At 35.4% G+C, this 14,729-nt stretch overlaps 1 protein-coding gene across 15 annotated transcripts in view; it reads right to left on the bottom strand.

The window, feature by feature from the left end:
- Window positions 1-14,729, bottom strand: part of VPS13B (vacuolar protein sorting 13 homolog B) — a 763,196-nt gene that overhangs the window by 348,978 nt on the left and 399,489 nt on the right. For 11 of the 15 annotated variants that reach the window (XM_082432674.1, XM_082432664.1, XM_082432679.1 and 8 more), the window contains 4 exons: window positions 13,272-13,443; window positions 12,651-12,765; window positions 10,164-10,305; window positions 6,916-7,324 (listed from right to left, as the gene is read on the bottom strand). In XM_082432674.1, the coding sequence (XP_082288800.1) occupies window positions 6,916-7,324; window positions 10,164-10,305; window positions 12,651-12,765; window positions 13,272-13,443 (838 nt within the window). The other 4 variants (XR_014255333.1, XM_082432665.1, XM_082432669.1 and 1 more) reach the window with 4 other exon arrangements.

Raw genomic sequence — 14,729 nt, 5'->3', positions numbered from 1 at the left:
CTTGATGAGTCTGGCTAACGGTTTATCAATTTTGTTTATCTTCTCAAAGAACCAGCTTTTAGTTTTACTGATCTTTGCTACTGTTTTCTTTGTTTCTATTTCATTTATTTCTGCTCTGATCTTTATGATTTCTTTCCTTCTACTGACTTTGGGTTTTCTTTGTTCTTCTTTCTCTAGTTAAGTGTAGTGTAGATTGTTTATTTGAGATTTTTCTTGTTTCTTGGGGTGAATCTGAATTGCTATAAACTTCCCTCTTAGAACTGCTTTTGCTGCGTCCCATAGGTTTTGGGTCATCATGTTTTCACTGTCATTTGTTTCTAAGTATTTTTTAATTTCTTCTTTGATTTCTTCAGTGATCTCTTGGTTATTTAGTAGTGCACTGTTTAGCTTCCAGGTATTTGTATCTTTTACAGTGTTTTTCCTGTAACTGATTTCCAATCTCATAGCGTTGTGGTCAGAAAAGATGTTTGATATGATTTCAATTCTCTTAAAGTTTCTGAGGCTTGATTTGTGACCCAAGATGTGATCTATCCAGGAGAATGTTCCATGTGCACTTGAGAAGAAAGTGTATTCTGCCACTTTTGGGTGGAATGTTCTATAAATATCAATTAGATCTATCTGGTCTATTGTGTCATTTAAAGCTTGTGTTTCCTTATTTATTTTCTGTTTGGATGATCTGTCCATTGGCGTAAGTGGGGTGTATAAGTCCCCTAATATTATTGTGTTACTATCGATTTCTCCTTTCATGGTTGTTGGCATTTGCCTTATGTACTGTGGTGCTCCTATGTTGGGTGCATAAACATTTATAATTGTTATATCTTCTTCTTGGATTGATCCTTTGGTCATTATGTAGAGCCCCTCCTTATCTCTTGTAACAGTCTTGAAAGTCTATTTTATCTGATACGTGTATTGCTACTCCAGCTTTCTTCTGATTTCCATTTGCATGGAATATCTTTTTCCATCCCTTTACTTTCAATGTATCTCTAGGTCTGAAGTGGGTCTCTTGTAGACAGCATATATATGGGTCTTGTTTTTGTTTCCATTCAGCCAGTCTGTGTCTTTTGGTTGGGGCATTTAATCCATTTACATTCAAGGTTATTATCTATATGTATGTTTCTATTACCATTTTCTTAATTGTTTTGGGTTTGTTTTGTGGGTATTTTTCTTCTCTTGTGTTTCCTGGTTAGAGAAGTTTCTTTAGCATTTGTTGTAAAGCTGGTTTGGTGGTGCCAAATTCTCTTAGCTTTTGCTTGTTTGAAAAGCTTTTGACTTCTCCATCAAATCTGAATGATCCTTGCTGGGTAGAGTAATCTTGGTTGTAGGTTTTTCTCTTTCATCACTTTAAGTATATCCTGCCACTCCCTTCTGGCCTGCAGAGTTTCCACTGAAAAATCAGCTGATAACCTTATGCAGATTCCTTTGTATCCTATTTTTTGTTTTTCCCTTGATGCTTTTAATATTTCTTCTTTGAATTTAATTTTTGTTAGTTTGATTAATATGTGTCTTTTTGTGTTTTTCCTCGGGTTTATCCTGTATGGGACTCGTTTTGCTTCCTGGATTGGGTGACTATTTCCTTTCCCATGTAAGAGAAGTTTTCCACTATAATCTCTTCAAATATTTTCTCAGACCCTTTCTTTTTCTCTTCTTCTTCTGGGACCCCTCCAATTCGAATGTTGGCGCGTTTAGTGTCGTCCCAGAGGTCTCTCAGATTGTCTTCAATTCTTTTCATTCTTTTTTCTTTATTCTGCTCCTTGGCAGTTATTTCCACCATTTTGTCTTCCAGCTCATTTATTCGTTCTTCTGCCTCAGTTATTTTGTTATTGATTCCTTCTAGTGTACTTTTCATTTCAGTTATTGTGTTGATTCATCTATCTTTGTTTGCTCTTTAGTTCTTCTAGATCTTTGTTAAACATTTCTTGTATTCTCTCAATCTATACTTCCATTCTATTTCCGAGATTCTGTATCATCTTTCTCATTACTCTGAATTCTTTTCCAGGTAGATTGCCTATTTCCTCTTCATTTATTTGGTCTTGCAGGTTTTTACCTTGCTCCTTTATCTGTGACATATTTTTTGCCGTCTCATCTTTTTTTTTTTTAAATGAGCGGGATTGTGTTTCTGTTTTACTGGTTGTTTGGCATGAGGCTTCCAACACTGGAGTTTGTAGGCTATTGGGTAGAGCTGGGTCTTGGTGCTGAGATGAGGATCTCTGTGAGACCTCACTCTAATGAATATTCCCTGGGGTCTGAGGTTCTCTGTTAGCCCAGTGGTTTGGACCTGGAGCTCCCACCACAGGAGCTTCCACCCGACCCCAGGCTCGCGAACCAAGATCCTGCAAGCCACATGGGGTGGCAAAAAAAAAAAGAGAACAATAACAAGGTAAAAAATAAATTTAGACGAGGAAACTAACAGATATGTTAGAAAGTATATAAAAATAAAAATATATATGAATCAACAACCGAAAGGTACATCAGTACCAAAATAGGAAGAAAGAGGAGGAGGGGGGGAAAAAAAGTGTGTGTGGGGGGGAAGGCCTTGGCTGTGGAGGGTGGGGCCTTAGCCAGGGCGAGGTTTGGGCAGTGGGCGGGGCCAATGCTCAGGACCACAGGGCTGGAAAAGGCCATGGGGGCCGTGGGGTGTGGGGCTTAGGCTCAAGAAACAGAAGGGGCCCAGGCGTGCCCTCCACCCCTGGTCTCAGAGGGCAGCGGACCTCACCTGGGAGCCCAGCAGGTTTCCTGAGCTCCAGTGGGCAGGGCAAACACTCTCCTCTCCTCTCCTGCTCCTCTGGTCTGGGGTCTGGGAGGGCCCCTCCCGCCTGCCTCTCCTGATCTCCCCGGCCTCCCTCCTATGCCCCCAAGGACTCACGCAGCCTGGAGGGGGCTTGGAAAGCAGGGTATCAGCCTGGGAGCTCAGCAGGCTCCCCGTGCCTGAATGGGTGGGGCAATCGCCCTCTGCTCCTCTCCCGCTCCTTCCCAAGGGCCCCTCCCACCTGCCTCTCCTGTTCTCCCCTCTGCCTCCTTCCTATGCCCCCAAGGACCCATGTGACCTGGAGGGGGCTTTGGAGGGCAGGGAATCTGCCTGGGAGCTCAGCAGGCTCCCCTGGCCTGAGTGGGCGGGGCAAACGCCCTCTGCTCCTATCCTGTTCCTCCCACAGGGCCCCTCCTGCCTGCCTCTCCTGATCTCCCCAGCCTCCCTACTATGCCCCCAGGACCCACATGGCCTGGATGGGGCTTTGGAGTGGGGGGGGACCGGCTTGGGCACTCAGCAGGCTCCCCGGCCCAAGTGGGCCAGGCGATCGCCCTCCACTCCTCTCCTGCTCTTCCTGGAGAGTCCCTCCCACCTGCCTCTTATTATCTCCCCAGCCTCAGGGGTGCCGATCCTTTCTGGCCTCCACTTCTCCTCCCCCCTCAGTCCCCCTACGTGCTACCGGTTCAATCTGGGGTTCCTCCCATCTCCTTGGGCATCAAAGTCCCCCACCGGCGGCTGGCAGGCGCCCTAGTTGTGGGGAGACGCAAACTCCGCGTCTTCCCAGACAGCCATCTTGACTCCACCTCAAAGCTTCTCTTTTTTGGTTTATTTCACCTGCATTTAATAGTTGGACCAAATGAGGAAATGTTCCCTCTAGAAGCATTTTCAACACGAAAATGAATGCCTTCCTTCTTTGCTTTAACTGTATTTTTAAAAATTAAGCCTCATGAGGAACTAGAAGACTAGAAGACTCATACTAGATCCAAAAACCAGTCCTCTGTTATAAAATAAGTAGCTCCAGCTGGAAGCCAAACACCTGTAGATTCAGAATCTTGATAATAATTGCACAGAAAGCAAGCAATATTCAAGTTGAAAACCAGACTTTCAATATCACTTCTTTAAATAAAATATTAGAATGTTAAATATATTTTTCTTATTATTAAATTTTAAGATGAACTATTATAAACTTTTACATTTACTGTAAAATGAAACGTGAGTCTGAAAGATTTCATCTTTTCTTGAGGCGAGAGTATGTATTGAAAATGAAAAGGCTATGAACAACTCTGAAATTATGAGTTTGTATAAGTAACCAAAAGCTTAAATAAAGAGCAGAATTTTCATGTAATTGTCAGACAAAGTCAGACTGTTGTTCATAACTCAGTTTTCTTAAATTCAACATAAAATAAAAGCATTTTAGAGACTTCAACTTTTCCTTTAAGATTCTCAATATAAACTCTACATAATAAAACATCTAAAGTCTCAAGTTTTATAAAGCCACAACTATACTGACAACCCTACACAAAGCCATCAACAAAAGGTTTTATTAGTTATTGCCATACTTGCAGTTGAAGACAGAAAGAAGGTTCAATAAATGTGTAACCTAATGATTATGTATATTAATGGGAAATGTAGTTGCATCTAGTTTACCAATCATCTCTGATCGACAGGCACAAATTGCTTGGAGATAGTTTTATAAAATAGTTCCTGCTGAGAAGTATGATATAGCAGCATTTCAGTATGCTATCACACTCAGTAAGACATAATTTACATTTGGTTTAATTAATCTGATAACAATATTATGACCATTTGAATTAACAGTAGCAATGCCAAAAGATAACGTGTTAAAAAAATCTAACATAATACAATATGTCAAAACCTTTGAATTTTTGGCATGCATTTTTATATATTATTTTGTGGATAGGCACATAGTTTGGCAATTCATAACATCTCAGGTAGATACAGATATGAGAACAGGTATAAATAAAGATACGTACATGTAGATATAAATATAGATGTACACATAGACACACACACACACACACACACACACACACACAGAGGGCAAAAACACCCCCAAAATGAAAAGACATATGCAATACAGTGTAGGTCAAACAAAAGGCTTAACACAAAGAGCTCTTAATAAATGATGAAGATGAGCAACTCCTTAGAAAAAAAGTATACTTTTCATTAATGAGACTGAGAAAAGACCAAAAAGTTTCATAAAACTCTGTTAGAATGACAGTGTGGAAACAGTATACACTGGTACAGCCATTTAGGTTTCATAAACCTCTGTTAGAATGACAGTGTGGAAACAGTATACACTGGTATAGCCATTTAGGTTTCATAAACCTCTGTTAGACTGACAGTGTGGAAACAGTATACACTGGTACAGCCATTTAGGGGGGCATTTTGACATCCCTTAATATTTTGCAGATATTTATACCCTTTGATCTAGCAATCCTTTTGCTAGGAATTTATTCTCTCTCTCTCTATATATATATATACTTACCCAAATCATGAAAAATGCCACTAAAAAGGTGTTTATTACAAAAAGTATTCACACAAGCAAAGGATTAAAATTAACCAAAGGCCACAGAGAAATGTGGCAGACCATATTTTCCAAAGATGGCTATAACAAGATCCCACCTGCAGCCTCACCCCATACACTTATTCAAGGTTACCTGCTTAGCAGGTGCTTAGGAATCAGAATTTTGAACTTATACCTTAAAAATCCCACCACAAGCACCACCCAAAAAAGAAAAAAGCAGCTTTAAAAATACAATAGCAGGAGTTTAGAAATTTTCTTGCAATTACAATCAATTGGAGATTTTCCTAGTTATAGCAACCAAATGGGAAATTTAAACCAACATCAACAAAACTGTGTGATATATAGTATTAGTCATGAAACATAACTAATTGGTCATAAAACAATAAGCCAACAAATGACAAACAAACAAAACAAATGCAAACACAAAGGAAATAAAGCTGTTCCTTTCCCACCCTTTTCTCAAATAGCCAGATTTGTATTCCTTCAGACATCTACACAAATCAATGAAACACAGAACCTGTTTCAATAAACCACCACTGAGTATGACAGAAAAATGAAGCTAGAGTTAACCAGTGAAACTGCTGACCTGTGTCTCATTGAGAAGGTGCTCAGCACACAAGTACTACCACCCCTACTAAGAGGGAGCTCCCATTGCTCTTCCTGTTGACTCAACTATGCCTGCACATTAGTATTGTTCAGAAAATACCATAAATCCTGTCCTAGTCAAAAGGGCTTCCAAGCAGATTGATGGTTACTCAAAAACATAGAATTCTAAACAAAGAACTACATATAAGCCAGCAATTTCACTCCTAGGTATATACCCAAAAGAATTAAAAATGGGCTCAAACAGACGGTTCTATATAGTAGCATTACTCACAATAGCCAACCCAACAGTGGAAACAACCCAAGTATCTGATAGATGACTGGATAAACAAAATGGGGTGTATCCACACAATAGTTATTATTCGGCCATAAAAAGAAATGAAATTGTGATACATGCTACGACACGAATGGACCCGGAAAACATTATGCTAAGTGAAATAAGCCAGACACAAAAGGACAAATATTCTGTGATTCAACTTTTATGAAATATCTAGAAGAGGAAAATTCAGAGAGACAGAAAGTAAATTAGAGGTTACCATGGGGGAGTTACTGCTTAATATATAAGGTATAGAGTTACTGTTTGGGGTGAGGAAAACATTTTGGAAATAGTGGTGAAGGCTGCACAAGATTGTCAATATAATTTATGCCATTAATGCAGTGTGTGGTGTGTTTGCTAATTTTTTAAAGCAATTTTTAGTTATCTTAGGTATACAGAACACAACATTTGAGTTTAACAAAACAACTGAAAGTATAAGCTTTACTAGCAAAAGACCTAAAGGAAAAAAATCTCATATTTCTTACTCTAGTAATTAGTAGAGTCAGAAACATTCCCAATATTTTGATATAACTCCTAAAGATTTAGTTGTAAAGTGACTATAACATATTTACTCTTTTTAAAATACACCAAACTGCAACCTACAACCAGCTACCATATTACAAAAAGAAAAACTAAAGTCCTTAGATGAAGGTTATTGAAAATCAGAGCAAAAAAAAAAAAAAAAAAATTCTGAAGACATACCTTCAATACTTGGCTGCATTTCTTCTGTTTTTGGAACAAAAATTCTGATTACACTTGTGTTGATATAAATCAAAGGTAAATTGCGTGAAGTCAGCGTATGGGTCCTCATGGGCTGACCAGGAGATTTTCTTTTCTCTTTTTGGGTCCTTGGTAGTTTTGCTTGAAATATACTTGCAATGGCATTAAGTAAAGGAAAACAAAGGACAATATCAAAGGCTTGTGCTGAAAGAAGTATTTCATGAAGAAAATGAGGGGAACCATCTGTTAAACCTTCAGGTAACTTATGAAAACTTCTTCGCTCATTTCTTGTTGTTAACTTGTGGCGAACATTTTTTGTTACAGCTTTTGTATATGTCAAAGAGAGAAATCCATGCTGCTGATGAGAGCCATCTAGAAGTTTTGCAGTTGTCTGTTCCAGAAAAAGGAAATCACAATACATGTTTTATTAAACAAAGGAAAAAAAAACCAAAACAAACTATTTGAAAGCAGAAAACAATCTCGGTTGATACTTTAATCTTTTATCACGTCCACACTTTTTTTTTCATGAGTGGTCAGCTGTTTATTACAAATAAAAAAATAAAAGCACACTTCTTAATGAGCACATTACTGATCAATTCCATAGACAGGGCAAAAGCCTCTAAGACAGAATGACTGAACTTGAAGTTAGGAATCCTGGGTTTGTAGTTCTAGATCTTGAGTGAGGTAATTAACCTCTTTGTGCCTGTTTCTATAATTTCTACTTTTTCTGTAACATTCAGAATTTAGAACAGATCATATCTAGATTTATCTTTTCATTCTTGATAATTTTTCATTAAGAGTAGCAATATGCTGTCATAATTTGGGTCAGAGAGGGGGTTTCTATGCACGCAAAATTGAAATACCATGTTATGTATTTCCATCTGTGAAATGGAACCAATAGTTTTCCTGAACCAATTAATGTACATAAAATTCTATTTTGCATATTACTCAAAATAAAATTAGAGTTAAGTCGTTATATTCCACATTCCCAACCCCTCTTCCCAAGGCCTGATGAAGATTTTGAGTTATTAGAGTCCAAAGAGTGATGTTAAGAGAGGAAGTGAACCGAGGAAGAAGAACAAGAAGGAAATACATTCACATAAAAAAGAAAAAAGTTAGAAGTAGCAAAGCAGCAATGTGTTTGAGCCTGTTATCCCATCACTAGTAAACCTCTTCTACTTCCATTTTCTTCCTCTCATTTTGTTGCCTATCACCTAATGAAAAGAAAATAGTATGAAATTCAGTTTTCACTGTTAATTTTGTTTTTAATCTGGACTTTATAATGAAGAAAGGTGAGATAAAATTTACCTTTGCATATGTTTTTTTCTCAAAGTTAATTTTCTCACCATTAAAAAAAACTTGGAAAGTAGGCATTACATGAATATGCAATATAATCACTTTTCATATAATTGTCCTGCCCTCAAAGCATTTTTTACTATTTCCAACTTTCTCACTGCCCCTTATCTAACTTCCCTTTCTTTTTGCTTTCTACACTCAAAACAAAAGGAAATACAGTAAAACAAGAAAAAGTGATCCCAGTCTTATCACTATGATGCTAGATTGCAGGCAACAGTGGATGGAGAAGGGTGCTGTGGTATGGCCCCAATGGAAGAGGCCATAGCAACAGTGTCTCTAGGTGTCTCAACCAGGAATTAGGGTGGGGAGGGGTAGAATCAACCACTAATCTAAATAACCCACCTCAAATCTTAATTAATGGCAACATTTGAATCCTGGAAATAGTATAAAAGGTGTTTCAATGTGTAAATGTTTTGATTTGGGAAATATATTTTTAAACATGTTGAATGTAGGTACTCTTGAAAGGTCAACACCCATGAGAGAAAGTGTGTTGAACTGCTCTATCCCTAACTCCCCTAATAAAAGGCGGGAATAATTAAAGAATGAATGAATACTAACTGGAGTTGAGATAATATAAATATTACTTTTCATATAGTAATAATCAATATTTTATAGTATTTAAAGTGAAAAGTTAGAAAGCAATGATCACTGAAATGTTAAGAAAATTTTAAAATTTAGAAAAATTGGTAAAATTTTAAAGGGCATTAACATGGTGTCCTAAATGGGAGGCAAATCCAAAAGGGAGGGGATATATGTATATGTATGGCTGATTCATTTTGCTGTGCAGTAGAATGTAACACTGTAAAGCAACTATACTCCAATAAAAATTAATTTTAAAAAACTCAAAAAAAAGGGCATTAACAATAATTTTGGTTTTCTTTCATGAATACATGTTAAAATTAAGAAAGTTCCTCATGGACGCTAATGAACATTTAAAGAGAAGAAAATAAATCTAAACAGAGCTTCCACTGACATGAAAAATTTTCCAGACTAGACTAGAAAAAATTCAAAATCAGAAACTAGTATTTGCTATGCAAATACAATGTTAAACACTAAATCTAAGAACACAATTATTTAAAATATTTGGCTAATTTTTACGCTCTCTTTAAAGATATATGTCTTAAATTCCTTTTGAGCTACAGAAAAGGGGAAAGAAAGAAATACTAGTTTACACATGCTAAGAAAATGTCTAATAATGTTTGCACTGATTTAATAGTTTCTTAAGAAAACTGCTATTACCATGGTGATAATCTGCTCTTAACATTTAAAAATTACATGTATTTTTATTGACTTTAAAAATGTCACTTAAAAGAACTTGCTTAATAACATATTCAGATATTTTGTACCACTAGGGAAAAAAAGGTTCTGAACTTCTAAAACCCACTGGTATACAGTCTACCGTTCATCTTCCGTCCAGTAAATGACAGACGTACAGCCTTGTCCAGATATAACAGGCACCAAATAAGGTACTTGGAGTTAGTTCTGAGAAGGAAATGGTATAATAATAGGGGAAAAAAAGCAATGTAAGGAAGAATCATAAAAGGAATGACAAAAGCAGTATGGTCAACTCTTGATCATTCAATACATGTATAATTTAACAAGCATATTCAACATCCTACTTTGATTTTCTAATGCTGATGGTAAAATTAGTTTATATTCACAAAACCAGAATGACAAATAGCATACTCAAGTAACCCATAAACAAATTATAGTGAAAACCAGTCTATGATTTAAGAATACATTATAGTTCATTTACAAAGTGAATGATACAGAGGAAGATGAAAATCAAGAGTTGACTCTATGGATAGTTCAATTCCTTCTCTGGGTTCCTGTTAATGGGAGTTCTGTAGCATAATTTAAAAATGATTTCTTACAGAAGGAAAGAAGCCAGAGCAATTACTGAAAGGGTCCTGCTTGCTGATGGGTCGAACCAACAAGGTGCGTCTGTTCAGCTTGTCAGTACAGGAAAGGAAGACACCTCCACATTGCCCCAGAGACCAACACTCTTCCCCAAGGCTTGAGGTGATGGACAGGAGCAAAGAAGGTGAAAAGACAAAAAGCAATATAAGCCGTAAGCAAAAAAATCTGGATAGTTTTAATTCTGCTCAAGTTTGCATAGGTTTAGGTTTGAGCCACTGCTAGGTATGGCCTCTGCCTGGACCATCTTCTGCAAAAGCATTGTTAATGGAAGTAAACAAAAAATAGTTGCTTTTATTGTAAATGACTACTTTCAATTTATAATAAAGAACAATCCAACATGAACTCACTTATGATTAGGAAAAACTTCTAAAAGGTCAACATAATAATACATTAATGGTAAAGTATATTAATAAAAGCAATCCTACCTTTGCGTTATTGAAAAATTTACTTAATTGCTCTAACAGGAAAATGGTTACAAAACACAAGCAGCTTAAAGGAAGTAATAGTTTTATTTTATAATGTAATATTGGAGGAAAAGGTCAAAAAGAATTTACTGAGCTCTAATTCTTGTAACCATTAGTCCCATTGCATGAAAGAACAAAGAAAAACAGTTTATAATATATTTTTTAAAAATCATAATTACTAAATGAATCTCACCACAGGTTTTTCTTTGCACTGTAGAAATACTCCTTCAAAATGTCCTGACTGCCAACCTTCCCCTGGCCTGGAAAACATAAGTTCACCTTATCTGTTCTCTTCAATTTTTCTGAGTTAAAAAAATTGAGCATATATAACTATTTCAAGTAGTTCTGATGTAAACAACACTACACTGAACTAAAACGTGGATCTGACAATGCAATCAATAGAACAATTTACATTAGCACCACACCCTGGTAGTTCTGCAGAGAAGCATTTGTCTTAATGGTAAATTCTATATTTACCAAGGTTATTTTTCTTTCTCACCCATGAGACTCTAAGGTCCATAAGGGCATGGTTTATGTCTATTTTTTTTAAACACTATATCCCTAGTGCTTAGCATAGTGCTTGGGACATAATATACATTCAATAAATATTTTGATTAAATGAATGAATAAATAAATTATCTAAATATTTAAAGCTTACATAAATTTAACAGTAAAATCATTGATAATCTAGAACATAAATTGTAATATTCACATAATCAAGAAATTATTTCAGCAATAAAATAAAATTCATGTATCACTTGCTAGGATCATTTTGATATAGAGATATAGCATTCAAAAGAAACTGAAGAGCTAACCATTCCATTATCAAAAATCAATTAATGATTCACTGTTACTACAACAAAAACAATTATCATACACTTGGTAAAATAATACTATTATAACAGGTCTTAATATAAACCCAGCAAAATATTTTGACCATCACTGTTATGACACAATTTTTTGGCTGTGACAGAGTTGAGAGTTATTTTCATAAACAATATGACATGTATAATAAAGAATGAAAGTTCGAATGTTTTTAATGTAGAATTAGAAACCCGTTAAATAAAAAGACTTCGGCTTTTAGAGTATATAATGCATCAATAAAGGTACAGAAACATGTGTACTTCTGGAGACACTTAATTGCTGAATGAATAAATATTATGAATCCAGGAAAAAAAGGACTGTAAGGTTGTTTCTTTGCCAAAATACTATGAAGTAGAAAATACGATGCTGTTTAAAAAATAATTTTAAAAAAGCACGTGTGAGTTTTATGGTATGTGAATTATATTGCAGTTAAAAAAACTCAATTCCAGGGTAGTGTTATAAAGCAAAAAAAACTCCCAAAAGCATTCGTATTTTTATTTGGGAAAAATTAATAATAAAATTGCTATGTATCTTTATGAAAATACCTAAAACGTTACTTTTTTACTACCATTACTTATTATTATAAACAAATCATATTTACTTATAATCTACTTTTGGTAGAAATTTATTAGGAAGGAAAAATATGGTTCTAGGAACATCCACCACATGTTCATTAATCATCTGTGAGATAAGAAAAGTACTCAAAGTTGTAAGGAACATGATATGCTGCTCCATTTCAATCTATGGTATAGGGAGTGGATGAGGAGTATTCAGCAAAAACCAGAGCCATTAACTGTGTCCCAGGCATCTTGGCAAATACACAACATGCATAACAAATTGTGAGGTGATTAGTAAAAGCAGCTTATTTCATTTAATATGGCAGTGTGGATATTTATGAACAGATTTGCGTTCTTAGAAAGCAAAACTTTATTATATTCCATATATGAATGAATACCAAGTAAAATTAACCAATATATCTGTTAAGAACCATCTTTGGGAATATGTACAGTATTTTTTTAAAAATTAAGGAATCAAATTAAAATATAAAAATTCTTTTATAGACTTTGTTCAAGGAAACTATAGCTTTTCCCATATTCATTGTTCATTAATTACCTGCTTCTATAGTGATCAATATTGAAACTTTCTATTTTACATTTCACTTTGGTGTACACATCCTGGACATCTATGGAAGCACTGAGATCTTCTAGTTCACTGACCATACAAAGTTCTGCAATAAGAAGCAAATATTAATATCAGTATAGGGTTCACAATCAATATTAAAACTTTCTATTTACATTTAATGTTAGCATGTATATCCTTGACATCTACAGAGGGACTAAGACCTTCTGTTCATTAACCACATAAGATTCTACAATAATAAGGAAAATTAATATCAGTATAGGCCTCAAACTTAAGATACGATGCTTATTTCAAAACAGGGGAAATCCCAGTTAATGTATGAAGTGCTACATCTAATATCAGTCAACAGTCTTTGCAATACATTTAGTGATATGACCAATGAAGAAATTACTTCATGGCTTTTGAAGTGAATTTTAATACAAATAAGACAAAATTTAGGTATTATAGGCAACATGTTAGTATTACTAATAGAAATCACTTGAGTTAGACTTAATGATTGATTTAAATGCCAATGATAAATAAAACTAAATCACCAATTTCTTCTAAAAATAGTGTTTAATATTTTATCTTTTCAGTAGGAAAGCAATCCTGTACCTGTGCCTTTATTTTCAGGATCTGGAGCAAAGAGCTTTATAGTAATTTTGGGGAGCACCCACTGCATCCACAGACTAACACGACCACTGGATCCACCAATGTTACTTGTAGTTTGTTCCAAGGTAACAGAATCCGAGAATGGTGAATCATCAACTGCTTGTACAGAATCTCCCTGGGATGAGGAATAACAACAATACTTTGTAACGTAAATAAAAATAACTAAAAATTTATAATTTAAAATCTGCAATTACTGCTTTAACTTATCATATATGCTAATGCAAATCATATGAATGCTTATACATAATGCCAGTAATATAAACATACACTAATCATATGGTTTTCATAGTTACAGTGTACATGCATGCCATTCCAGTTCCTCTAAACGAGTTAGGATCATACCAATGAGTATTTCCTTATAGAGTAGCTATAGCCAAGGGCCAAATCGGGCTCTATTTTTGGAAATAAAGTCTTACTACCTTCACAGCCACATCCACTCATTTATCTATTGCCTATGACTACTGATTAGCAGAGTTAAGTAGCTGCTTTAGAGCTGCTATGATCCACAAAGCCTACAATATTCACTATCTTGTCATTTATGGAAAAAGTTTGTCTACCCCTGCTACGGTGTATTTATGTATGAATATATAATAACCATAGTAAAACACAGCATAATCACCATGATTTAAGAAACAGCAAAACATTCATCATGCCTCACATATTTTAATATTAAGGAGACATTTAAAAGTTAGCAGATTTGACAACAGATTTTTTAAATGATTTATATGGTTAAAAGTCTCTTAATTAGAGGTAAAGAGCATGAACGTGTGTGTGTGTGTATGTGTGTGTGTGTGTGTGTGTGTTATGGTTATCTTTACAGAAATATATTCTGCAAATTATACATATCCTACAGAAGGGTACAATAAAAATGATAACAATGAAACAAAATGTAAGTAAAATGAGCAGGCTTTTGATAAATACCTCTTAGCTCAAGAAATTTTCCCAGGTTAATATTCAATGTTTTGCACATTTGGGATGGTATTATTTTGTAATTTGATGTACTTCAGAGTGTGTCTCCAGCCCAATAAGAGGCAGTTGAAGCCCAAGAATATAACCCTTGGATCACAGACCTCAGCCCAGAAGAAGGGAATCTTGCAGCTTCAGAGAACCTGCCATACATGCTGGCCCCAAACCTTCATCAGAACATAAGCTTATTCAGTTCAACAAATACATACTGAATTCTGGATACATATAAGGTCCTAAATTTGGTACTAATAAACTTTCTGTAAAAGGTCTGTTGGGTTGTTTATCTTTTCAGCAGCTGAAAATAAATCCTGGTTTGAAGATGAACAGCTTCAGTCTCAAAGGCAGGAAGAGATGGTGCCAGAGATAGTGATCACTCACTCATGTATTCTGTTCTTTTAGGATTAGCTACCAAGTATTTGGGTTTTTTAAATCCCA

The sequence above is a fragment of the Balaenoptera physalus genome, assembly GCF_965194825.1.
Source record: "Balaenoptera physalus genome assembly, chromosome: 17".
In the NCBI taxonomy this organism is placed as follows: domain Eukaryota; kingdom Metazoa; phylum Chordata; class Mammalia; order Artiodactyla; family Balaenopteridae; genus Balaenoptera; species Balaenoptera physalus.
This window is presented reverse-complemented; position numbering and strand designations above follow the sequence as displayed.